Source organism: Xiphias gladius, chromosome 21, assembly GCF_016859285.1.
Source record: "Xiphias gladius isolate SHS-SW01 ecotype Sanya breed wild chromosome 21, ASM1685928v1, whole genome shotgun sequence".
In the NCBI taxonomy this organism is placed as follows: Eukaryota; Metazoa; Chordata; class Actinopteri; order Istiophoriformes; family Xiphiidae; genus Xiphias; species Xiphias gladius.
In genome coordinates this window covers 6,011,390-6,037,421 of record NC_053420.1, presented here as the reverse complement: position 1 = coordinate 6,037,421, position 26,032 = coordinate 6,011,390, and the positions used below count along the sequence as shown (strand labels likewise).

General features: G+C 39.9%; 2 protein-coding genes across 3 annotated transcripts in view; both read right to left on the bottom strand.

The window, feature by feature from the left end:
* The window catches only part of ccdc71 (coiled-coil domain containing 71), a 35,758-nt gene extending 35,452 nt beyond the window's left edge, over window positions 1-306 (bottom strand). Inside the window, exon 1 of the mRNA XM_040115690.1 lies at window positions 158-306. The gene's annotated coding sequence lies outside the window, so the exon portion shown is untranslated. The remainder of the gene's footprint in view (window positions 1-157) is intronic.
* A 5,704-nt stretch (window positions 307-6,010) lies between these two features.
* kctd6a (potassium channel tetramerization domain containing 6a) lies at window positions 6,011-24,625 on the bottom strand. 2 transcript variants are annotated; one of them, XM_040116441.1, is made up of 6 exons: window positions 24,488-24,625; window positions 14,335-14,447; window positions 11,071-11,240; window positions 9,254-9,506; window positions 8,290-8,448; window positions 6,011-6,722 (listed from the first exon to the last, which is right to left on the bottom strand). In XM_040116441.1, the coding sequence occupies exons 2-6, from the start codon at window positions 14,359-14,361 to the stop codon at window positions 6,612-6,614; spliced, it is 720 nt and encodes a 239-aa protein (XP_039972375.1). In that variant the 5' UTR covers window positions 14,362-14,447; window positions 24,488-24,625; the 3' UTR covers window positions 6,011-6,611. The 2 variants fall into 2 exon arrangements, with proteins under 2 accessions (XP_039972375.1, XP_039972374.1); XM_040116440.1 differs by lacking the exon at window positions 14,335-14,447.
* Window positions 24,626-26,032: the final 1,407 nt, after the last annotated feature.

Here is a 26,032-nt window from a genome sequence, read left to right as displayed (position 1 = left end):
CTCCTCTATATAAGCAGCTACTAGTTGTTGAAGCTCCCCAAGCCCCTTCGGCCGGCCTGGCCCTCAGCTCCCCGGATATTGCCCGACGCGTTTTATGGGTCAGAAACATAAAGGTTACCGACACGGATGAAAGTGCTCAACAAAAACGCGGAATTACCTTTTAACGGTGCTGTCTCCGCATCCTCCGGTCGCGGCTGTGCCGACGCTCCACGGTAAAATGGCTGCAACAACAGCGGTGTGGAAGACAGACCAGGGAAGAGAGGCGGAGGCTGCCGGGGAGAGAGGGAGAGGGGGCGGGCTCTGTGAACTCCGCCGAGGGGTGGGGGTGGGGAACGGGCACAAGTGACAGAAAAATAAGAGGTTTTAGGGACAAAAAATAATTTGGAAAACAAAATGCAGAAGAAATCCCAAGAGAATTACAACATTTTATGTCATAAGACAGTAAACAAACATGGGCTCACTCAAACAGAAACCTGACTGAGTTGTGACGTCATGGCGGGGCGGGGTCTGTGCCCACTTTTGTGTTTGTGGCTAAAAGTCTTAGCATCGGCAACCAACTAACCGCCGAACCCCGTGACCTAAAAGATTATAGCTGATATATTCGCATAGTTACCATTATTTTATTGTAGTTGCATTATAAGTACTATTGATGAGCAGATTTGATGTTTCCAGTCATCGTAAAGGGGCACAAGTTTTTGACTCAAAGACTCAATCGCTGGAATAAAATTTATGAGGATTTTTTCAGGTGAACAACGTGGTTTTTAGATGAAAAAAAAAATTTATATATATGCGTGTGTGTGTCTATATATGGGCTCAGGATATATCTATATATATCTCTATATATAAATATATATGTGTGTGTATGTGTGTGTGTGTCTATATATGGGCTCAGGATATATATATATATATATATATATATATATGTGTGTGTGTGTGTGTGTGTGTGTGTGTGTGTATCTATATATATATATAAATATATATATGGTCTCAGGCTATATATATCTATAGATATAGATATATAGATGTGTGTGTGTGTGTGTCTCTATATGGTCTCAGGCTATATCTATATCTATATATATATATATATGTGTGTGTGTGTGTGTGTCTATATATGGTCTCAGGCTATATCTATATCTATATATCTATATATCTATATCTATATCTATATATATGTCTGTGTGTGTGTGTGTGTGTGTGTGTGTGTGTCTATATATGGTCTCAGGCGATTTACATATATATAGCCTGAGACACATTCACATTCAAGTGAATGAGAAAAAGTAAGAATTTATATGGAGGAATATTCATGGAAGAATATTATCAGGTATTTTAATACTCCGAGAAGAAAATATTTAAAGAATGGTAGACCAGAATCTGGGCACTACTGGAGACAACGTAACAATTCACTGGCTGATCAGTTTCACATATTTTGGAATCCTATCCTACTGCCTAGAGATAGAAACAGAAATAAAATCAGTACTGGGTTTTAAGATGGATTATAGTTATGGCTCTATATATTTAGGTGATATTCCAATCGAATTTAACGCTCAGGACAAGTATCTTCTAAAAGTACTCCCTGTAGCTAGCAAAAAAGCAATAACTAAGAAATGGCTGGATAAGGAACCACCAACAAAAGGAGAGTGGATAATGATCATAAAGGAAATGTATGATATAGAGAAACTGAACTTCTCAAAGACTTTGTATTGATCAATTTTGTAAGTATTGGTCAAAATGGTTATTATGGACATATTACATACAAAGACAGGAAATACTTTGTAATTAGATTTTTTTTTTCTTCCCTTATTATCTTATGTATGTGGATTACTGGTAATGTCACATTTATAATTATTTCCTAATTTCTTTTTTGTGATTTGTTTTATCAGTGGGTTTACACTTGGTTTATATGTGTATTTGCTTGATAAATATCATAAGATAGTAGACATTTTATCATTTTAATTTCCTTTGAGGACTAGATGGACTGAGATGGACTGAGATGGTTATGGCCTTGAGGTGATCCTTACCTCGATGCCCTGTTGGTGCTGTCTTTGTCTGCCCTATCTTTCTTTCTGGGACTATTGGGAAAGCAACCCTTAACACAAAGCTAACTACTGATAACACATGAGCTGTATTGTATTACCCCTGGTGACCTAGCCGTCCAGTTCAGTTCTGTGAGTTTGTGTTCCACTAAAACAAAAATTACAAAAATAAAAGAATTAAAATAAAAAATAAAAAAGAAGGGTTGCTATTGAGCAACGATTCACCAGAGTTAAACATTACTCAAAGATCTTCATGGATTTACTTCATCCTTCCAACAAAACTCAGCTCAACTCATCTTTGGCAGGCATGTGTCAGAGTTTGAACGTGTTTGTCTAGACGTTCCTCAGCCCTTCAATATGTCAGGCTAATGACATTCTTGCTCTTTACCTCTGGGTAAATTGACAAAACCACATAACAGGCTTGATAGTCCACATACTTGCCTGCAAAGTTTGTGTGTATAGACACCAAAATTATTTCTGATATTGCAAAACTTAACTGACTCCAGATAAAGTCACTGTACTATTATTAGCCCTAGTGGATAATGTGCAGTACCTACAGTAACTTCAAAGTGTTCAGACTCCTTTACTTTTGTTCAGACTCCTTTACTTCTGGCAATGATCAATCTATTCTCAATAACCCATAATTACAATGCAAAAATGTATTTTTAGGAATTTTTGTAAATGTAATAAAAATAAAAACTGATATCTCTCATTTACAAAAGTATTCAGACACTTAATTTTGTACTTTGTAGAAGTCCCTTTGTCAGCAAATACAGCTTTGAGTCTTCTTGGGCACGTCTCTACAAGCTTCGCACACCTGGATTTGGGTAGTTTGTTCCATTCTTCCTGGCAGATCCTCTCAAACTCCATCAGATTGGATGGGAAGCGTCTGTGAACAGCCATCTTCAGGTCTCTTCACAGTTGTTCTATTGGGTTTAAGTCTGGGCTTTGGCTGAGCCACTGAAGGACAGTCAGACTTTTCCCGAAGCCACGCCAACTTGTCTTGGATGTATGCTTGGGTCATTGTCTTGCTGAAAGGTGAACCTTCACCCCAGTCTCAGGTTGCGCGCGTTCTGGAGCAGGTTTTCTTCAAGGCCCCCTTTGTACTTGGCTGCATTCATCCTTCCTTAAATTCTGACCAGTCTCCCTGTCCCTGCCGCTGATAAACACCCCCATGGCACGACGCTGCCACCGCCATGGTTCAGCATAGGGATCGTATTAGCCAGGTGATGAGTGGTGCCCGCTGTTCACCAGACATAATGTTTGAAGTTCCGCCCACAGAGTTCAATTTTTGTCTCATTATTTTTCTCCCTTCTCTACAGAGGAACTCTGAAGCTCTGTTAGAGTGACCGCTGGGTTCTTGATAACCTCCCTGACCAAGGTCCCTCTTGCCCGGTTACTCTGTTTGGCTGGAGAGCCATCTCCAAGAATCCTGGAGGTTACAAAACTTCTTCCATTTCCATTATTAAGGCCACACTCAATACACTCAATAGCTTTATACCCTTGCCTTGACGTATGCCTCGCCACAGTTTTATTGTCGAGGTCTACAGAGAAATTCATGGCTTGGTTTTTGTAGTGTGAACTGTGGGACCTTATATATACAGGTGTGTGCCTTTCTAAACTATGTCCATTCAATTCAGTTTGCCAAAGGTGGACTCCAATTACGTTCTAGACACACCTCAAGGATAATTAAAGCAAACAGGATGCACTTGAACACAATTTGGAGCGCCACACCAAAGGGGTCTGAATACTTTTGTAAATGAGAGATTTCAGTTTTTGATTTCTGACAAATTTGCAAAAAAGAGTCTAAAAAAAATGTTTTCACTTTGTCATTATGGATTATTGAGTGTAGATGGATTAGCAAAAATTGCACTTTTGTGCAAAAAAAAGCAAAAGTAAAAGTAAGTCTTAAATACAATAAAGTGAAGTTTGAATACTTTCTGAAGCCACTGTAAATCAAGTGTCACCTGGAAGGGGTGAAAAAAAATTGATGCAGTAACCAAGCGCACCTTAGATGGGCCTTCTGTATATTTGTTGAAAACAGATGCAACTTGGGGCTTATTATTTCACAACATTCTGGTCAGCTGCAGCTCCTGCACTGATCCCTTTGATCCAAAACAACAACAACAGTGGACAGTGGACAGTGGACATTTGGAGTGACAGATAAGTGGATCTGGCTACTGATGGCCAAGTGCAGGGGGTTCGGCGGCCTCGAAACTTTCTGTGTGTTTCCAAGCCGTCACTCACTGCTAAGAGGAGGACCTAGTAAACCGGATGTGGCTGTGTTCAAGAGCAGGGATGGTCTAGAGAACAGGACAGGGTTGCATTCAGAGAGGAAAATGCTCCCTTCCACATTAAGCTTGTAACATTTGGCATCCACATTTTTTTTTTTAAATTCCTGATAGTTGCTGATGTATTTCAAGCTGGACCAAAGACTTGAACCAACAGAACAAGACTGACCAAAGCTGCCATCTTTATAAAGCAACACACACAGTTAGAGTCACTAAAAACTACTTGTGATATTTACTAATTATATTTCCTTTGTGCAGGAGATACAATAATTGTAAAGGTACTGTCCAATCCACTGCAACCTGTGTCTAGAGGAAGCCGGTCTGAACAGCTGTCATTTCACCCCACTTTCTTGTCAGTTACACAGATATGATGTACTATAGAGCAGTGTCTTACAGAGTGGCCTGTGTTGTGATGGCATCATTATCATTTCGATAACGAAGACCGCTGGAAATTGTGAGGCAGCCTTTTTTCATCAAAGATTATTCTTTGGGATGATGCAGTTATCTGGTATGCATTTTACCGTGCTTTCTGACCAAAAATACCACTACTTAAAAAAAAACCCAGGGGTCTGCGTTGGTGGCGACGTGTTGCTTTAGGTACTGGACTTCTATAAGGCTGGTTCCAGTGATACATCCATGAGTTTGAAGGTATTTCAGACACCAAAAAAAACGATCAGCACTACAATACATTGAGACAGGATTTAACAGCTCTGGCTGTTACAGTGACAATCATTTTATCCTCCATCACCACAATCGTGAGATTATCTGCAGAAATACGGCATAATCTACCACGAATGAGTGCTTATATTTATTTGATTGGTGAACGCAGCATCTTGCTGGATGTTGCTCGCTTTGGCAAAAGTTGATGCCCCTGCGTTTCTTTTTTGCTGGAGCCTCTCTGTCAGGATCACTGCTTTGTCAACACAGTGATCCCATTTCACACAGTGCTGATTTCGGTTTGAATGTGGGGGTGTCAGCCATTTGATTAGCTTTAAGTTTGTAAGTGGAACCACCCACTGATGTACTGGTATTTTTTTTAAATTCCAGGTCTGGATCAGGCCTGAGCCATACCGAAAGAGATGTATTCACACAGATTTGTATACCGGGTAATGAAATTCAATCAGAGGCCGAATGGCTGCAAAAACAAACAGGATGTTGTTTCCCCAATCAGATGGCTGATTATGCAGCAAACACAGTCTTCGTTTGCATTAATTTAACTGAACCCAAACTTTTATAACAAAGGAGTATATTTACTATTTGCGACTCTAAATAGGCTGTTTAGCATCTAAAGATAAAGTATACTTAAGACAACAAGCCGTTAGGATGACACCAAGTAGATAACAGTACAGCTCGGTTCGAACCGACAATAGAACTGCATCACAATACACTACCTCCGAATTCAATTCAGAGACACAAATGACACATGCTGAAGCCCCATACCGTGGCAGCATGGTAGGAAGGGACCTCTTGATTCCCAGTATGAACAGGAGGAATGATTACAGCAAGAAAAAAGTTTCAGTGTTCATATGGGCACCTGACTATTGTTTTAAGACAGACATGAACAAATGTGAACCTGTCCTTTAAATTGGTCCAACACCGACCTATTTCTGTGAGAATGGAAGACAAAAGGAGAACTGAGGCGGAGTAGAAAAAAAAGTACCTAAGATCGACATTTTTTAGATTGTTTTATTTGCAGTTAATATTCATTGGTAGTTACTGATGTATAACAGATTTGTCATACTGCTGATATGCCAGATATGTAGGTACCCTATACTATGTGACCATAGTATGTGGACAATTGAACACTGCAGCTATTAGATCGATAGATAGATAGATAGATGGATAGATGGACAGATGGATCGATCTATGTGCAGGCCAGTCAAGTTCTTTCACACCAAACTGGGAAAACCATTTCTTCATGGATCTTGCTTTGTGCACGGAGGTACTGTTATGTTGAAACAGGAAAGGGCCAAACACAAACTGTTGGTACAAAGTTGGAAGAACACTGTTGCAAAAATATTGTATTGTAGGGCTGTCCACATATTTTTGGCCATATAATGTGAATGATAAAACAAAGGTAACATATGTTAAAGGCTCATGATAATGTACCACATGTGGCTAATGTGCTAGCCTTCCGGTAACCTGGTCTTGCGCTTCAGCTCTGAGTAGACTGAGGAACATTAACACATAACAACAAAACCACCGCCACCAAGTCTCTGTCTGTCTGCAGACACCCTGATAAGCTCGTCCGTCTGTCAGTGAATCAATTCATCCTTCGGTTCATCTGTCAGTCGTTAAGTTTGGGAGCTCGTCGGCAGAACGTCCAGTTATGTTCCACTGTGTTCTCATTGGCTCGTTCACTCATGTGGTGAACACGCGTGTTGCGTATTGTGAATCCCTGGAAAATAACAAGATAGACAAACAGAGTCATCTCACCATATATATTCTAATTTGGAAAAAAAAATGCTTTGTTGTTAAAAAAACAAAAAAAAAAAACAGACAACTGCTCCATGGTGACCAATCTTTTTAGAAAATGAAAGACTGTTTTTAAACAAAATAAACAGTTTAATGTTGTCCATAAGCTAAAAATCAGTAAGCAGTGTTGAGCTGAGATCTTATTTCTTGGTGTCGATGTACACATTGAAGTACTCAGACTGATTTAAAACCGTATCTTCTGTCAAGAAAATAATTTCTCCACATGGGGCACCATTTTAACTGTCATGGAGGTGCTGTGGCGCAAAGTGCAAGAGGGCTGGCTGAGGTGGAATGTAAATCAGAAGGTGTGGTGATTAACAAATTCCCTCTCTGCCAGTCAAATCACTGGTCTCATTGCTCTGAAACATATGTGCCATTCACAGTGACGCATGACAACAGCTCAACAAATGGAAAGAGGCTTCTCCGGGAAATGAAATTGTCTGGATTGTGCAGAGCAGCATAACCTGAGCACACAGTACCTCAGATCTGTAGCCAGAGGCCGACAGTTTGGGTTTTTATTTCACCTGTCTAGTGATGGTAAAAATTAATAATTAAAAATGTTGATGAAGCTGTTTATATGACCACGTTAATCCAACGTTATTTCAGTTTTACCTCTACTATATCTTACGTTATAAATGGTCACATCATACCGTAAAATGTGACACAACGGCATTTGCACTGTTATGTATGTCAGGAATAAAACATGAAATGCTACCTTTGCTAAAAATAAAGTTGGAAAGGAGGCGAAGATGCACAGGATTGATGAGCCGCTATAATCTGACATCTCCCACTTAAACAACAGACTACCGCGTCAGACCAGACTGATGTGGTTAGTATTGTACAGGCTTACTTTGCAGCAGCCTGGTGTCATTTGCACGTCGTTTAATAAGGGTAAACACACTGGATGGCCGTGCGTAATAGCTCTGCACTCTTGTGCAGCACTTCTCAAATCAGAGGCTGCAGATTTATCAGAAAAATGTGTCCTGCTGCCTTCAGATGGCTGCAGGGATTTAATGAACCGAAGGGGAAGCGTTTCATACAGTATAAAGCAGCTGTGGATAACAGATACAGTAAGAATCCATCGTAATAAATTATACATAAATGCAGATTGATTTACTGAAGTTCCTGCTTTAGAACTCATTTTAATGCCTCCGCCGGCCGGGGAGCGATTATTTAAATATTAAGCATTATTCTGTCAGTGCTGCACATCTGCTCTGCGTACTTTGTTTGCTCTTGTTGATAAAATCACGGAAGTGGCAGCAGACGTCTATTATCAGTGCAAATTCCGGGACACATTTTCCACCAAAATGCCAGCAACTCATTTTAAGTTGCCTCATTTGACTGAACCTCCCCAAAATACCACACAGATGGGCAACGCGAATTGCAAGGTCAGGAACTGTCCAAACTGTTGGGAGCGCCGCTTGCACTGGTCGTTGCGCCACCACAAAAACAGGGCGCATGATGTTAAGAGTGAGATAAAAGCCACATACAGCTTTGGAGATGAAATCGAGCAGGTGGACACGCAGGCTGACTTCTTGTTGGTGGTCACATGGTCCGAAGGTGAAGGACACCTGGTAGTCTCTGGTGTCCATCATGTGTTTGTTCCACTTTGTGAAACTGCTAGAGATGGACTCCAACACTGCGTGGACCTAAAGAAAGAGGGACTCATGTGACAACTTATTTAAAATGTATTTTACTTTTTATTAATACTGGTTTTGTTTTCATATGCCTTGCACTTTTTACTGTGTTAAAATTATGTATATTATTGTTTTTTTTTGGTATCTTGTAATATAGTAGTAATACAGTAGTTTTTTAAAATTATATCTATCCATCTATATTTATCTCTATATATATAGATATAAATATTTAGATGTATAGATATATATATCTATATATTTATATATTACTGAGTTCTACCTTAAAAATGGGAACTTAATCACCCCAGGACTTGTCTAATTTACTAAAGGTTATATATTTATTATACAGATGATCATTATTGTTACCACCATCACTTGGGCTGTTATAACTGTTAGCACACCACTTGATGCACCTTTAATATTTACTTAACATACGGTAATCTATGGTGCAAAAAAAAAAAATCCACTTTATTTTTCTTTATTAAAAATGTTTTTTCTGTGTTAGTATGTATAATACATATTCATGTCAGTTTAAGCCTAAAACAAATGTTAGATTCTACCTAATAATGGGAGTAGGTGATATCAATAAAATCATCCAACACATTAAGGTTGTTCTGTTTTATGTGCTCATAGCAACACTACAATTTCCGGAAAAATCAATAACATAAAATATTTATGGAAAAAATAAACATACAGGAATGTCTGTTTGTTTTGTACAGAGACAGAAGCAACCAGGAGGCTCCAGAGGAAAATAAAATTATAATGCACATCATCAAGTTTTCTCATCACAACCCTCACCAGACCTGTTCCCACTGACCTTGGTGGTGATGGTGAGCTGGGTGATGATGACAGCGACGGGGTTGGAGTACTTAGACAGCTTCCTGGTGCTGGACAGCTCCACCACCTCCTCATAAGTGTCGGTGGGATAAGGCAGCACAGGTTTGGGGTCTCCCAGGCACTGGATCAGGGGTTCGATCTGATAGAAGTCAGCCTCCTTCCTGAGCAGCTCCATTTCCTTGAAATCGCACGGCAGCGTCAGCTCGGACGTCCGCAGGAAGTTAAGGATGTAGCTGAAACAGCAGGAACGGAGACAGGATCGGCCAAGACAGCTGAGCTGATGATTCAGTAAGACACTGAGCTGTCAGTTAAAGTCAGGAAAGGGGGGGGGTTGCTGCTGTACATTCACACTGCGTCCAACTCGATCAAAGCGGAAAAAGTTTGTTTCAGTTTTTCTGACACCTGAGTTTGATTCACTCTTGACTTAAAGGAGAAGGTGAATGTTATTCTGTATCTTTTATTGTCAACAAATCCTATGAAATGACCAAAACAAACAACATGTGTCTGTCTCCTAATAATCTCTGTCTTTCTTACCGCGTCCAAGGCTCTCAGCCCCGAGCCAACTGGTTCCTTCTGAAGACATAAACAGCTCAAAAATATATAGTTTCAATTTTAAAAAAGGGTCCGTAATTTCCCAAAACAGCTGGTCACTGTAGTTTTTGGTAAATATCACTCAAACAGTAGGAGCTGAATTATTTTCAGCTGTGGATTAATACACATTATTGCTCTAGTCATTATGAATCAAAATAAACTAGAGTGTGTGTTCAAGGTAATGAGGAAACATGTCAGCCAGTGCAACAGTGTGTCTCACTGATGTGTTTTAATTAAGATATATCAGGCAGACAATACTTGTTGGTAGGATCAGTCCAGTGGTGGTTTGGGTCTTTTCATGGGATTTGTAGACAGTAAAAAAATATAGAATATATCACCAGATGTATCTTTTCAGGCCTTTGTATTTAATCAGTCTGAGTGGATAAAAGTACCAGTGGTATGTACCACAGTTTTGTGGTGGAGGTGTGTGTGTGTGTGTCTGTGTGTCTGTGTGTGTGTGTGTGTGTGTATTGCCTCCTGTAACTGTACTCAGGAAGGCACCTCGTGGTGAGCCTCTGTAGGGTGGCCATTTTGACCCTGTCAGACTCAGCTTTACATTGTCAGACTTAAAAGTGTGAGCTGTACTTTGTCAGGGACAGCTGTCCTCTAAGCTTCAGGCTAATACGAATGTTGATGTACTTAGAATATCATTAGCATGCCAATATGTAAGCGGTTGGTACAATGTGTAATATTTCCTATTTGAGCAATCTTCGCATTTCACATGATGACTAATGGCTAATGTTCACGTGACAATGAGCATCCAAGTACGTTAAGTTCGTCCTCAAGTTGGCTCCAGGGAAAAGATCATGTCATCTCAATGAAACGTGTTCCTCCATACACGAGTCTGAGATGTCCAAGCTGAGTCGGACATTCAGACTCAGCTTGTCAGGCTCAGCTCTTCACTTTCAGACTTAGCTCTTCATTTTCATCAGGCTAAGCCGAAATCAACATGCTACAGTTAGAATGCTGAAATGCATGTAAATAATAATTTGATGTTAACATGCCAGGGTTTCGAATCTAACATTTAGCATGTTAGTATGGTAATGTGCTAACACTCTGTTAAGATTTAGCATGTCAGAATATAAACATGTGTGACTTCTGAGTTTACTACAGGGTAAATGTGATTCATCTGACCAGCTAGCTGCAGATTTTACTTTTCAAAAATGTACAACGCCACCACACACGCACGCACGCACGCACACACACCGAAACAGCGGGCCGTCGCGGTCGATGAAGTAGTTTCCATGTGTGTCCCTCACGGTGGGGAGGTGTCCTCTGAACATGGCTCCCAGCATGGAATCTGGATAACGCTGCAGTGTGGACAGAGACGTGCTGTACATGCAGCCACCCACGTTCAGAGTCACTTGCTTCCCCATCTGTAAAGAGCAGGAACAGCAGTCAGAGACAACACAGAAGGTCTTTCTCAATACACAGCCCACCAAAAACAAAACAGTGTTCTAGGGTGTTTGAACTTGGCCAGCTGAACTCTGAAGTGTGAACTCCTGAGAACAAGAGGAAGCAATACAATCAGTTTGTAATTCGGACGACTTCGATCTTGATGACATTAACACCTGTACAACTTTTATTCTCACTGTATTGTGTATTTACCTAACTGCCTGTGTTTGTTTTTTGTAAAAATATATTTATTTAGTAGACGTTTTTGTGACAAGATCTGTAACAAGATCTGATCTATAGTTATCCACTTGTCCTCTACATTAAGGGATGAATGAAGAGTTACGACACCAAACCATCCTAGTAGCAATGCGTAGAAGCATTTTGGAGTTGAAAATACATCATTGACAAAGAATAGGGCTGTTTGCCAACTCATTAAACGGCAACTACCTTCAGTGATGTTACCTTGTCACTAATTTGAGGCAATGGAGGCTCTCCAGGTGAACAGACAGTTAATTCTACGACATAGTTTAGGTTTAGGCAACTTGAGATGCATTCATCCATTTTCTCAAAACTAGTTCCCTCCCTGATAGCAGTTTTCATATCACAGCTCAACAACCAACATGGCATATCACCTAAAAAAGGTTTCTAGAAACAGTAGGCTACCTTGTCTGCATTAGGATGCTCCATCAACTTTCGTGTTTAACGCTTGAGGCTTTGAGTGTATATTCCTCAACAGTTCTTTTGCTGGGATCACCAGTTGATACAGTTCTATTTTCTGAAATCATGAATATGGGAAGGTGCACGCTGGTTGGCTCTGAGTCTGCGGTTATCATTTCAGTATAATTAGGTTAAAAAGATTTAATATGCAGCAAATACTAGCTTTTTATGTTTATTTATAATTCACTTAGGCTAATAAGGCTGCCAGGTGGAGTGCACTCAGTACACTGTGGCCAATTCAGTTAATCCAGAGATAACGCGCAGATTTTTTTCCCCCACGACCAATCAATTGGTTGAAAAGTAGGTACGATTTCAGTCGACCAAGATTTTCTTTGGACTACTACAGCCCTATTGATCAGTGGTGTGTATTGGTAATTGAGGAGAACTGGATACAACGTTCAAAGATGGCGCCCCATTCATTCCTATGAAAGATACTCACTGCACGCATACTCTGAAAACCCTCTGCAATGTTTCTGTAGGTTTCCTCACGCTTCCTAATTTTTGGGCCTTATAGATAAAACGCACTTGACTCCTTCTCCACCTGGCTGAGACTTCCTGTTGGCTCCCCGCACACATGAAGGGGATAGAATAATTTAATCATACAGCTCGTCTAGACTTCCCAAATGTTATTATACCGAATGGATCAAATTCTGATAATTAAAAAGAGTAGTCACTCAAACAGCCCTTCGAGTCGAGTGCAGACTGAGGATAAGCCAAATGTTCTCACAAAGCTAAACAAAAACAATGGGGCGCCCTGTGGCCTAATGGTTAAGGTGCATACCACATATCCGCACGTCCACAGCTGGACTCCTGGCCGGGGAGTCCAGCTGTGGACATTGCATTTCATTCCCCCCTCTCTCTCCCTTTATCTCCTGTCTGTTCACTCAGTTTGCAGTTTATTAGGTACACCCTGCTAAAATTAATGCAGACTAATCCGACAGTCCTGCAATAAATCCTCCCTTCGTTAAGGTTATAATGTTCAGTTTTTATCGCAGCTGTTTTAGAGAGGTGTTGATTCATCTCTATGATCAATTTGGAGGAGGTAGTTTGTGCTGCTGTTGAACTGTATTACATTATACAAAGAGGTGTTGCTGTTATTTAGCCTATCCGCATTGGTATAAATGGGGTGGACAAGATTAACTTGTACCAGAATGATGGGAAGAGAAGAGTATGGAGAAGGAAAAGAACAGCTCATGATCCAAAGCAACCACATCATCTGTCACACATGGTGGAGGCAGAGTTATGGAATGGGCATGTATGGCTGCCAGTGGAATTGGGTCAGTGGTGTTTAATGCTGATGTGACTGCTGATAGAAGTAGCAGGATGAATTCTGAAGTGTATAGGGCTATACTACCTGCTCAGATTCAGCCAAATGCTGCAAAACTTATATGGTGGTGCTTCACAGTACAGATGAATAATGACCCAAAACATACTGCGAAAGCAACTCAAGAGCTTCTCAAGGCAAAGAAATTGAATCTTCTTCAATGGCCAAGTGAGTCACATGATCTGAACCCAATTGAGAATGCTTTTCACTTACTGAAGACAAAACTGAGGGCAGAAAGACCCATAAACAAGCAGCAACTGAAGAGGGCTGCAGTAAAGACCTGACAAAGCATCTCAAGGGAGGAAACTCAGCATTTGGTGATGTGCATGGCCTCAAGACTTCAAGCAGTCATTGACTGCAAAGGGCTTTCATCCAAGTATTAAAAATAATCCTTATATTTATAATTTGTTAGTTTGCCCAATTACTTTTGAGCCTTTAAAAATTAGAGACTATCTATAAAAATGGATGTAATTCCTGAACGGTTAATCCAATATTTCCGTAGACTTCATCATAACTTGATTCATCTCTATTATCCATTTAAAGGATGTAGTTTGTGCTGCTGTTGCACTGTATTAGATTATACAGGGAGGTGTTTCTGTTATTTAGCCTATCCCCACTGATATAAATTGGGTGGACAAAATAACAGAACCACTTCTCTGTATAATGCATTACAATTCTACAGCACCACAAACTGCAGCCTCCAAAATGATCATAAATCATCAGTATCTCTATAAACAGTTTCAACAATATTATAACCTTCATGAAGGGAGAATTTATTCTAGGACTGCTGTTTTAGGCTGCATTAGTTTTAGGTAGGTGTTCCTAACAAACCGCTGACTTGGTGTATATCTCAGCTACCACTATCAAGTAAAGAAAAAATAAAATAAAATCAAGAGCATGCATGCACACACACACACGCACACGCACACACACACACACACACACACACAGACACACAATGAAAGTATGTGCCATCGTTCAGATGTCAAATATAGTTCGTAAACGCACGAACGCACACAAATGCAAACACACACCATGTGACCCAGGTCTCCATTCTCCATCTGCAGCCCTGGGATGGCTGACAGTCTGTGTTGTTTCTCTTCAGGTCAGAGTGTTGAGAAGATCATTTCTGTGTTTCCACCAACACCTGCAACCAGAGCACAAACAGCTTGTGAGATGGTTGCCATGGAGATAAGCAGCCAGCTGATGCAGCAGCGTTGCCATGGCCCAGACATCATCTGGCCAATTAGTCTAGGCGTCCCTGATGTGTCTACACACGGCCAGCCAGTGAGAAACGGGAGGAGGGGCTGTGGACCTAACTTTTTAAATCTCAGAAACAAACGCAGATTAAATACACAGAAATAAACCTCCCCTTGGCTGATTAATGAAACACAGCATTTTAATGGGCTGTAGCTACATCGTGCATCAGCTGTATTTTAAAAGGCTGGGAATCTCTTGGTACTTTTCAATTTCAATTTTAATTCAGCATGTTTCAATCTGAGTCCAAAACCATTCTCGATTCACATACGTTTTTAAAAAAAAAAAAAAAAAGGATCTAAGTCAATACAGCAGAACTAGAGAGATGGTGAAAGTAATTGGACAATTGGCTGACAATCAGTTTCATGACCTGGTGGGGCCTGTTCCTTTGTTATTTCACGGCAAAGTAAGCAGATAAAAGGTCTGGAGTTGATTTCAACAGTTGAATTTGCACTTGGTAACTGTTCATAGGAACTCTGAATATGCAGTCCAAAGAGGTGTCGTTGGAAATGAAGGAGGCCATCATTACGCTGTAAAAACAAAACAAACCTATAAGAAAGATGGCGGAAATTTGAGGAGAGGCCAAATCAAGAACTTGGTACATTTCTAAACAGAGGGAATGCACTGGTGAGCTCAGGAACCCTCAGCAGGCCTGGAAGACCATGGAAGACCAATAAATTGGATGATCGCAAAATTCATTCTTTCGGGAAGAAAAACCCCTTCACAACATCCAGCCAGGTCAAGAACACTCTCAAGGGGTTAGGTGTACCATTGTCAAAGTCTAGTGTGTAGAGACGCCTTCATGAACGTAAATACAGAAGAACAACAGAAAGGCCAGATTAGCCGTTTGCCAGAAAACATCTAAAAAAGCCTGCCCAGTTCTGGAGCAATATTCTTTGGACAGATTAACTTGTACCAGAATGATGGGAAGAGAAGAGTATGGAGAAGGAAAAGAACGGCTCATGATCCAAAGCAACCACATCATCTGTCAAACATGGTGGAGGCAGAGTTATGGAATGGGCATGTATGGCTGCCAGTGGAACTGGGTCAGTGGTGTTTAATGCTGATGTGACTACTGATAGAAGCAGCAGGATGAATTCTGAAGTGTATAGGGCTATACTACCTGCTCAGATTCAGCCAAATGCTGCAAAACTGATAAGATGGTAATGTGGGAAGAGGGAAACCCTCACCAGGGCCAGTTAGGCTTCGGCCCCTCCACCACAGAGTTTTCAAATTAAGTTCAACCTCGTAAATAATTAACTGAAGTCCACTGGGTCTGATGAATTAGATTTATTGCATATAATCAAAAAGCATACAATAAACCAAGCTGGTCACGGGAGCAAGTGAATTAGAATTAAAAAAAAAAAATCATATCTATACTTTTCCACCGAGGGCAGGACAGGTGGAAAAGTATAGATATGAATTTTTTCATATCTATACTTTTCCACCTGTCCTGCCCTCGGTGGAACTTACAACCGGACCCCTCCACTGTTCCAGTGGTTTCTTTTTTAAGGCACTTTGCTTGGTCTCAAAAATAATAGTCTTAATATGTTCCCCGGCTCTTGATATAAACAATAATAAGTGCACGAGTTCAAAAACAATGGTGTAGCATCCATATCATTTGATATAATAAAAAAAATGTTTAAATGATCATCTGCCGTTCGATTTAATATATTTAATTAATCCTAACACAAAATGAATGGTTATGAATGAGTGATCATGCTCTTTCTCCACCGCACTGTGTTTCTCTGCACTGTGATTTACTGTGCTCACAAGTCAGGCTGACCTGAGTCTCAGACAGACACACCCTGCACCTCAGATAAGAGCTGTATCCATCCTCAACTCACTATTTGACTAATGATAAATGCTTATATTGAATAATACTTGAACAGGTAACTTTTTCCCACAATGGTGCTTCACAGTACAGATGGATAATGGCCCAAAACAAACCACAATAGCTTCTCAAATAGCTCAATAGCACAATAGCTTCTCAAAGAAAAGAAATGTAATATTCTTCAAAGGCCAAGTCAGTCACCTGACTTCAACCCAATCGAGCATGCTTTTGACTTACAGAAGACAAAACTGAGGGCAGAAAGCCCCACAAACATGCAGCCATTGAAGGCAGCTGCAGTCAAGGCCTGACAAAGCATCTCCAGGGAGGAAACTCAGCATTTGGTGATGTCCATGGGTTTCAGACTTCAGCCAGCCATTGGCTGCAAAGGATTTTCATCCAAGAATTAAAAATAATCCTTATATTTACAATTTGTTAGTTTGTCCAATCACTTTTGAGCCTTTAAAAAGGAGAGACTATGCATTAAAATGGCTGTAATTCCTAAACCGTTAATGCGATATTTTTGTTAAACCCCCTGAATTAAAACTGAAAGTCTACACTTCAATCATATATTGATGTTTTCATTTCAAATCCACTGTGGTGGTGTTCAGAGGCAAAATTACAAAAGTTGTGTGTCACTGTCCAAATACTTCTGTACCTAACTGTATATCAGCTGGTGTTAGCTTAGTGCAGATGTATTTGTGTCTATGTATATGTCACCCAATAAATAACAAGAAATGTCTAGAAAAGCCAAACTAGGATTGAGGTAATTTAGCAACAGTGTCTCCAGTACAAAGTTTGTCCACCAGAGAGCACTGACAAGTTTATTTTCAGATCGTAAAATGTCCGACTGAGTATGTATCTTGGTCACAATTCTTAAAAAAAAAACCAAACTAATTTACAGGATCTGTATTAAGATTGTCATTTAGGTTATGTATTTATGATATTAATAAAAATCATTATTGGCCAATATATTGATATTGGATTTTTTTTTAAAGCTCCCAAATATTGATAATCGGTATTGGTCTCAAACATCTATTATCAGTCATGCTACACCACAGACCCAAACAATGCTGACTTAAATGACATCACTCGGAGCAATTTATCAGATGTTGCACAGCTCCCTATGGAGCCATACTGTAAAAGGCTTTACAACTTTTTTATTATATGTAATAGTACCCCGCAAGACCTGTGAACAGACTTTAATGTGTAAAATCATTAAAGTTCACCTTTAAAATAATTCTAAACAGAATAAAACTAGTTGCCTCCTGTTAACTGTTTTCTTCATCTTTGAAGATGCTATAATCAATATTTTTATATTAACAACCCACAGAGAATTATTACTGACCTCTGTTCCACTCAACTCTACGGAGCTGCATAGCCTCCTTTCAGGTCCTTGTTTTGGTTTTTCTGCCTGCAGCTTTACTGTTTTGAGTCAGTCTCACTGCTCTCATTAACCCCGTTTCCAGCAGCAGCAGGCAGCTGTTTTCAGAGAAAGAGCTCTAAAAAACCCATTGTACACTGCCTGCTCAGCACCAAACACCAGACAGACACAGTAAGGGACAAGCTGGTGAACACAGTGGAACATTTAGCAGCTAAAGAGCCAGATATTTCCCTCAGGAGTTAGTAGAGACCAAAAAGGTGGCTAAAACAGAGTGAATATTGAACTTGTCAGGTGGACAGAAACACGACTCCAAATGAATGTTAATCTTGCTCTGTAACTGCTGGATGTTTAAATAAGGAACTGTGTGCTATTAAGTTTGCCATATCAATATGTCAGTGATGTGTTAGCAGCTTGTTTCTGCTGCTCCCAAATAGCCAAAAAAATCTGTTTTTGTAGTTTTAAAAATGTAGCTTGCTACTGTTTTTAACTGTGCATATTCTTCCATTAAAAAAAAGTTTTATCTCTAAACCACTATTTAATTTTTTTTGTTTTGTGCTGAATTTGATTTGATTGATGCCAAATAAAAATAGCGAAATAGGTCATGACATTGGATTTAAGGAGCAAATACTTTCAAATCCCTAGCAATGTAATAAGTAAATAATACGTAAACTTATAGCATGTACTAATAATAATGTATTAGGTTTAACTCAGCAAAATTAACATGCTTTAGTAATTTCTCAAATAAAAGCTGATAGAGTGCACTCTTAATGAAATAAAGACTGCATAAAAAGCAGACTTACAGGTAGGTGAACTATGGAGGTTAACATGGTAAATTTAATATAAGTGACATGTTCAAAACGTTAACTTCCCCTGTACCAGAGCTGAAACAATTATTCGATGAGTCGATGGACAGGAAATTTATAATCTGCCAGTGTTTGGTTTTTTAAAAACACATTTTAAAATAAGGTTTTTGTATGAACATAGGAGTTACAACAAGGAGTTAGTGGAAGTAGACTGAGTTTCCAATACTTGAAGCCATGTTTCCTCTGATGTAACTATATTAGATTCCTCTTCCCAGTGCCGCATTATGTAATTGGTTGAATTTCTATTCATTGAGGGGAAGCCCTCGTATAGTTTGCCTAAGATGCCTTTAATGTTTTTTTGTTGTTTTTAATTAGAAGCATCAAAAAGAATCTTAGATATTTTCGAGGTCTCAACAGAATCAGGGATCCTTATTTCCTTTAGAAAAAAATTGGCTGTAGTTACTGGTAAAAATCCTATTTGCCCAGCTCATGAGACTGGCATAGACCCTCAATTTATTATGATTTTAATTTGTTATTATACGGCAAAAGGAAACGATGCTTCGCTTGGTTCATTGCCTGCACTAATGGTCATGTGATGCTGGGAGGAAGTGCGTATCGTATGCCAGCCAGCTCAGCAGTTTGATCTAACTGTGGAGGTGAAATCTCATCACCACTTCTGACTGTATTTCCATTGAAAAAAAACAAACAAACAACCCATTTAATTTTGGAGCTGGGGTACGTCATTAACTCTGCTGGGACAGCCCAATACTGACTGTATAGCTATTTCAAGTAAAGATAGCTCATTTCTTTCCACTTAGCCTCATGGGCTGGGTTAGACCAACACACAAGTGGTCTCAGCTGAGCCAACAGATAGAGCCATTCCCAACCACCTCCCCCGGCAGCTGTTATGTTGAGTGTCTCACTCTGGGTCTTTTATTATTCCAAATGAATCAGGTAATGGAATAGGCATTTGTCTAAACTGTTGCAGAGGCACCTTAACTGGAAGTGCTGTAAATAGGTATAACAATCTTGGGAGAATGGTAATTTTAAATTGTCCTTATTCTACTACCAAGGTTGAGTGAAGGGAGGTCCCACCTACACAGATCATCATATTTATTACCATTACTCTGCTTATAATTAATTTCATACAGTCGTCACAGGTTTTTTTGTTAGGAAGACTCCTAGATACTTATTGTTTGGCTGATACCAATTAAATTGATGCTTATCCATCAGTTCTTGTGAAGGAGCATGATGAAAGGTTAAAACTTGGGTTTTTTTGGGCATTAGGTGTATAACCAGAATTTCTCCAATACTTCCCCAAGATGTTGATGGTGGACCAGATTCAGGGTTTTTAAGTGCTATTAGCACATCATCCGCATATAGACAAATTTTGTTTTCCACACCTCCTTTGGGTATACCCTCCACAGCAGTCTCCTCTCCGATAGCTTGGACCAGTGGTTCAATAATAAGGTTGAAAGGTGATGGGCTAAGTGGGCAGCCTTCTCTGCATCCTCATTGTTGAATTATCGGGTTTGAGGGACTCCCATTAATTTTTATCCTCACTGTTGGGGAGGAGTAGAGTGTTCTTAGTATAGTATAAATATTTTACAAAAGAAATCTGCTCATAATTCAAAATGAAAAGGTCCCATCCACATGAGTTGAAAGCCTTTTCATCAAGGCCAAGAAGTACTTCAATTGATATTCCTTTAGAAATGTGATTAATAATATGAAGGACTCTCCTTATTTTATTTTGTATTTGCCTGTTCTTTAATAAGCCTGTGTGGTCCTTATCTGTCAAGAAAAGCATTACTGTTTCCATTCTCTTGGGCAATATGGCTGCCTACAGTTTATAATATGTGTTTAAAACACTGATTGGTCTATATCCTTTAAAGTCCATTTTATCTGTTCCCTCCTTTGGTATGACTAATGAAAATGCCTCCCTCCACGATGGTGGGAGGGTTCCACCATTCAGGGCGTAATTAAAAGAGGCTTTTAGTAAGGAGAGCAGTGGTTCGCTCATACACTTATACCAATCTGGAGGGAATCTATCACAGCCTGCGTATTTGCTTGCACTGAGGCCTGAAATTATACTGAAAGTATCAGTTTCCTTGATTGAGTTTTCAGATACAATTTTTTCATTTTTGATCTTTACAGATGGAGGGGGGGTTTAATGAGGCTGGGAATTTTTGAATTGTTAGTCTGTCTGCCATATCTGGCTGCGTATATAAGGATTTATAGTACATTTCAATTTTGGCAACTGTATTTTCAGCTTGATGTCTCCTAAGTCTCCATGGAATCGTGGCTGTTTTAGATCCTGCTTCATAGTACCTTTGCTTCATGGACCTAAGCTTTTTTCTCAATTTCCTCACCAAGAATTTTGTCCATCTCCTGCTTAACTGGCCTCATTTGCTCAAGTATTGAAGGTATAGATCTTCAATACAATGCTATGAGCTTGATCGAAGTTCTTTAGGTGTTCTTGTATGTCTAATAGCTTTTTGGCTTTAGTGTTTTGCAGCCTTACAGACTTAATTATGATTTTCCCTCTGAGGCTATGGCTGCATCCCGCAGAATGGCTGGATTGACCTCTCCATTATTGTTATGTTCCAAGTACATTTTCAAGTATCAGCCTTTTTTTTTTTTTTTAAAGGCATTACTATACTGTAAGTCCGTACTCAACCTCCATAGAGTAGTTTTTGGCCTTCCATCTAAATTTAATTTCAAGTTTAATCCAGAATGATCAGAAAGGTCCATCTGTCCAACATGAAGAAGTAGTCAGTCTTTGAGTAAATATGTCCTGCGTAATAGTGGATTCAGTATTAAATCGCTGTATGTACCTTCATATATCAACAGGCCGCAATTCCTGCAATATTCTATTTATTCATTTTTCTATGAGACTTTTACTTCTCATTCTGTTAGTTGTGTTTAATCTGGGATTCACAAGTATGTTGAAGGCCCCTGCACATTCAAAGGTACTATATGTTTCTGCTGCGATCACGCTGAGTATTTTCCTGGGGAAGGTGATATCACTGCCTGGCAGGGTGGGGGGGAAATATATGTAACACAGGGTAACTTCTTTAGGCCCCAGTTTGCCCTTTACTAAAACAAACCTACCCTCGTAGTCTTTATGTTCTGAGACAGGTTCAAAGCCAACAGAATTTGAAATCAATATTGCAATCCCTGTTTTGTGTCCTGTTCTATCTGAGGAGAAAAATGAATTTCTAAAGCCCATTTTTTTCAGTTTCTCATGTTCCATGTTAGACCACTGTGCTTCCTGCCCAAAACAACACTGATTTTCTCCCGTTTCAACTTAGCAATCATTATGCTCCTTTTGATCTGATTGATTATACCATCAACATTCATAGATTGTATAACGCTGCATTTTCATTAGTCACTCTAATCATATATTCCCATACCCGTGAAATCCAAGTCCCAGGCCTCAAATGACCACAGAAACAAATCACAACATTCACAGAAGTTGTAAGCCAATCCGCCATGATACAGAACAGGGCTTCCAATTCAGAGGGTTCCTCTCCACCTTTCTGTGTGTAGGGGGGAACTGCCACTAGGCGGGGCCCCTTAGCAGTCCAAAAAAGGTGGGGTCAGGTGAGTAATACAAACAGAAAAAACGGGGCAGCTAATCATTCGTATCGTTTGAATTTGTTCATTGTCACTGCCAAAATTTAAAGGGAGGGCACAGGATACAACACTAGTCTTAGGCCCTTTATGCCCGCAGGCTATGATAAAAGTAGGTTAAAGTTTTTTTTAATGAAGAGTCATTATACTCTTCTAAGAGGGGGTAGATATGACAGAATTTCTCAAGAGAGCAGGAGCAAGAAGCACTACTCATCTAGTGACTGCCCTCTCTGTCCAGTCTCTGAAATTCCTTGAGCTTCTCACGTATCCTTTCCCGGTAGTCGTGTGTGTTCCCGAGTCGTTGGATCCCCGCTGCACATCACGCCAGGAGTTTTGTGATGTCCTTGGATCTGCTCACCGGTAAGGGTCCAATGGTCAAGCCCCACTTTCTTAAATCGCGTGCGTCCAGGCCAGTGGGGTTTGGAAACGGAGCCTCTTTTCCTTAAGTGCAGGTTCAACTGGAGTGTATTCCTTTCTCCTCTGCTGTACTTTTTCTGCATAATCATGGTCATAAAACACTTGTCTGCCATGGATGTAGATGTTTTTCGTCCAAGCAGCGTGAAGGATTTTCTCCTTAACAGTGAACTGTAGGAACCTCACCACCGTTAAGTGCTTTGAATCGCAGTCAGGTGGCTGTGGGGCCAGCGCTCTGTGTGCGTTTTCAATTTCCAGGATGTTTTGTCCTGACAAAAGGCCCATAATGTCCCCCAGTTCCAACTGAATTGTGTTTTCCACAAATCTTAGCATGGAAGAGCCCTCAGCGTTTTCTGGGATGCTATCCTTCTAGGTCAGTGATTATAGCCTTGAGTGACTTTTGGTTGTTAAGTACCTGGATGAGTGTGTCTTTGACTCTAATGTCAAAGACACTGCCATGTTCCTCCCAATTTCTCCCAGACGATTGGCGACCCTCTCTATCTTACCGGTGGCGGCTTTGACTTGCTGACTGACTTCTGTTGTTAGCTCGTCCATTTGTGCTTTCATGTCTTCTTGTAAACTGAGTCGGACTTGCGACAATTCTTTTTTCACGTCTGATTTAAGGTCCCGCATGGCTTCAGCTACCACCTCACTCAACCACTTTTCAGAAGGAGATGAGAGCAGTGGGCGGGGGTCCGTCCTGCAGCCTATCGCCATCTCCAGGATTCGCTTGCATTGCCTTCTTTCACATTTTTAGCTTAATTTTGCTCCGTGAGGAGGCTCTCCCTTTGTTTTTTTTGTCTGCACTCATCGTTCTTTCAGTTTAAGTCACTTCCACCGAGTTAGGACCTTGAGTTACAGGGTTTTATTTGTGCTGATGTAAGAGTTCCTTTCTTTTTTCTGTTTTATATCCCTATATATTAGATATCTCTGGTTTTGGGACTGTTGGTTGGACATCTGAAGAAGATGTAAGTCTCTGTGGTGGGCATTTTTCACTCTTTTCTAATGTTTTATAGACTAAAAATTTAAACATAAAAATAATAATCGCAAGTTCAACTGGTACAGACATTTTTTTTTTAATTTGCAGACCTCATTAGTACTAGAGCTGAAACAGTTCATCAACCAATCAATTAGTCTATTGAGAGAAAATTAAAACAATGAATGTAAACTTTTCTAGCAAGAAATGCCAAACATTAATTGGCTGCAGCCTCTCAGTTGTGAAGATTTTTTGCTTTCCTGTGTTTTCCAGTGATGTTCAGCTCGGGGGACTATGAGGGCCGTTCCAAAAGCTTCAGCTTGCGTTTCTTGAAGTAGTCCATGGTGGATTTTGAGGTGTGCTTTGGATCCTTTTGTAAAAAACCAGCCTCTTTGCAGTTTCACTTTCTTGTCTGACTGCGGGACATTTGCATCCATAATTTATTTGGTGGAATCCATTCTTCCCTCTTTCTTTGTAGTGTCTTCGGTGGCACTGGCTGCCACACAACCCCGGAGCAGATCAACAAAATACGTGAACTGCACGAATTGCTGCCCACAACTGTACAATCCCAAGCAGTTCAATGAAAGTGACAGCTAAACCTGTCATGTCCGGCTGCTTTAACTGTGGTCACTTTAGAGGCTGTAGTTTGTAATGCTGAACTGCGTCGCACTGTAAAACATTTTGTACTGTTTACTCCACATCATTTTGACCCACGGAAGGAGCCTGCTAGAACCAGCTGAGTGTGATGATCTGATGTCCGCCCCCCCGTCTATCATTAACAGCAGCTAGTTAGCTGGTTAGCAAGATGTGTGATAAAACATGACGATGCACCGTCACTTTGATAGATTAAATTCATTCTTTTTTATTATTATTATTATTTTAATCTCACCTGTAACTGCTCCATCGCCGCCGTCAGCTCCCTAAACACCACACACGGCCGGAGGTGAAAGCCTCTACCTGACCCCCTCGTCGACATCCATGACTTACACCGCTGTCGAGCTGGACAGCGAGTACGCGGGAGACTTCCGGGAAGTCCGGTCAAAATAAGAGTCGTTCTGAAGATGAGAGTGATAAAATCAAATCTACTCCGAGAAGGTAGAGATGATTTTCAAAATGCTGAGATCGTAAGTACCCCACTGCCTCTTCTCACAAAAGTCTCCCACAAATTTTGATGATTTAGTTTTTGTTCAGTTGTAGTCATATCTATCCGCAGTTTAGATTAAATCCACGTGTAAACTGTACTGGACAACATCAAGGTCTGAATGCGGTTTGAAAAAAAAAAAAAAAGAATGAATGAATAACTTCAAGTGTCCTAAGAGTTGTCATATTTAAATACATTGAATCTAGAAATATTAAAATCAGCCTATAAAATAACTACCATTGTATTAGTTTCTAATTTATTGATGGTTTTTATCATATCTTGAAGTGCTATATCAATAACAGTTACAATAACAATAACAATATCAATATCAACAATAATAATCATCATCGTCATCATCATCATAAGCAAAAACAATCAGGGTCCAGGCAGGTTGGAAGTATTTGGATGGCAATTTGAAGATTTTATGCCGCTCACAAAACCTCCACAGCGATGTGAACTCTGACCCAAAGGACTGAGGGACAGGGGGCTGACCGCTGAGCTATCTGAGGAGGTATGGTGATCCAGCCTCCCGCTTTCTCCCACTCTGAACTGTTGAACTGTAAACATACCTTTATGGTATCGAGTCATTCGCTTCAAGACAACATTCCTGAAAGTCTGCAGGACTTTCGATAACTAGTATCAAAATTTCAGGAATGGAAAGCTATTATTAATAATAATCTGTTTATTAATAGATGCTGTAAAAGTAGGCTGTCTGTTTTTCTTTTAAAACTTTATTTATTCATTTTTCCCCGATTCAATAAAACAGTGTTAACGGTACTAACAACATTTACAACAGGGCAGAAAAAACAAACATTACAATTAGACGGTTGCAGAAATTCACTCATATATTTTAATGACCAAACAATATTTATGCTCCAAACAACCTTTATATCCTAAATATGTGCGCTAGGCCCAGGTAGTAATTTATACATTAACTGTAATTTTATCAGTGTTTATAATTTATAAATGTATACATTTATTACTTATTTGTTACAGTTGCAAATTAGTATAGTATCAAATATTTTAGCATATTAGTGTTATTTTGTTGGATATTTCAGACTTAATCTCGAGTATTTGAACAATCTGAAGTACTCATAGAATCATATTACTGTATTATCACATTCCCCTGCATACTTAGCTGTGCCAACCTCTAGGCTTACATACACTCAGTTGTCGGTTTATTAGGAACACCTGCCTAAAACTCATGCGGACTAATCCGACAGTCCCGCAATAAATTCCCCCTTCACGAAGGTCAAAATGTTCAGCTTTCATTGAAGCTGTTTTAAGAGAGGC

Excerpts from the sequence above, each read along its gene's own strand:
- kctd6a (XM_040116440.1), bottom strand. The coding sequence starts at position 24,574 with ATGTCGACGAGGGGGTCAGGTAGAGGCTTTCACCTCCGGCCGTGTGTG. Across the intron at positions 11,241-24,487 it reads CGGCGATGGAGCAGTTACAG|ATGGGGAAGCAAGTGACTCT; the intron begins GTGAGATTAAAA and ends TGCTCTTTACAG. Across the intron at positions 9,507-11,070 it reads CGCGACGGCCCGCTGTTTCG|CTACATCCTTAACTTCCTGC; the intron begins GTGTGTGTGCGT and ends CTGCTGTTTCAG.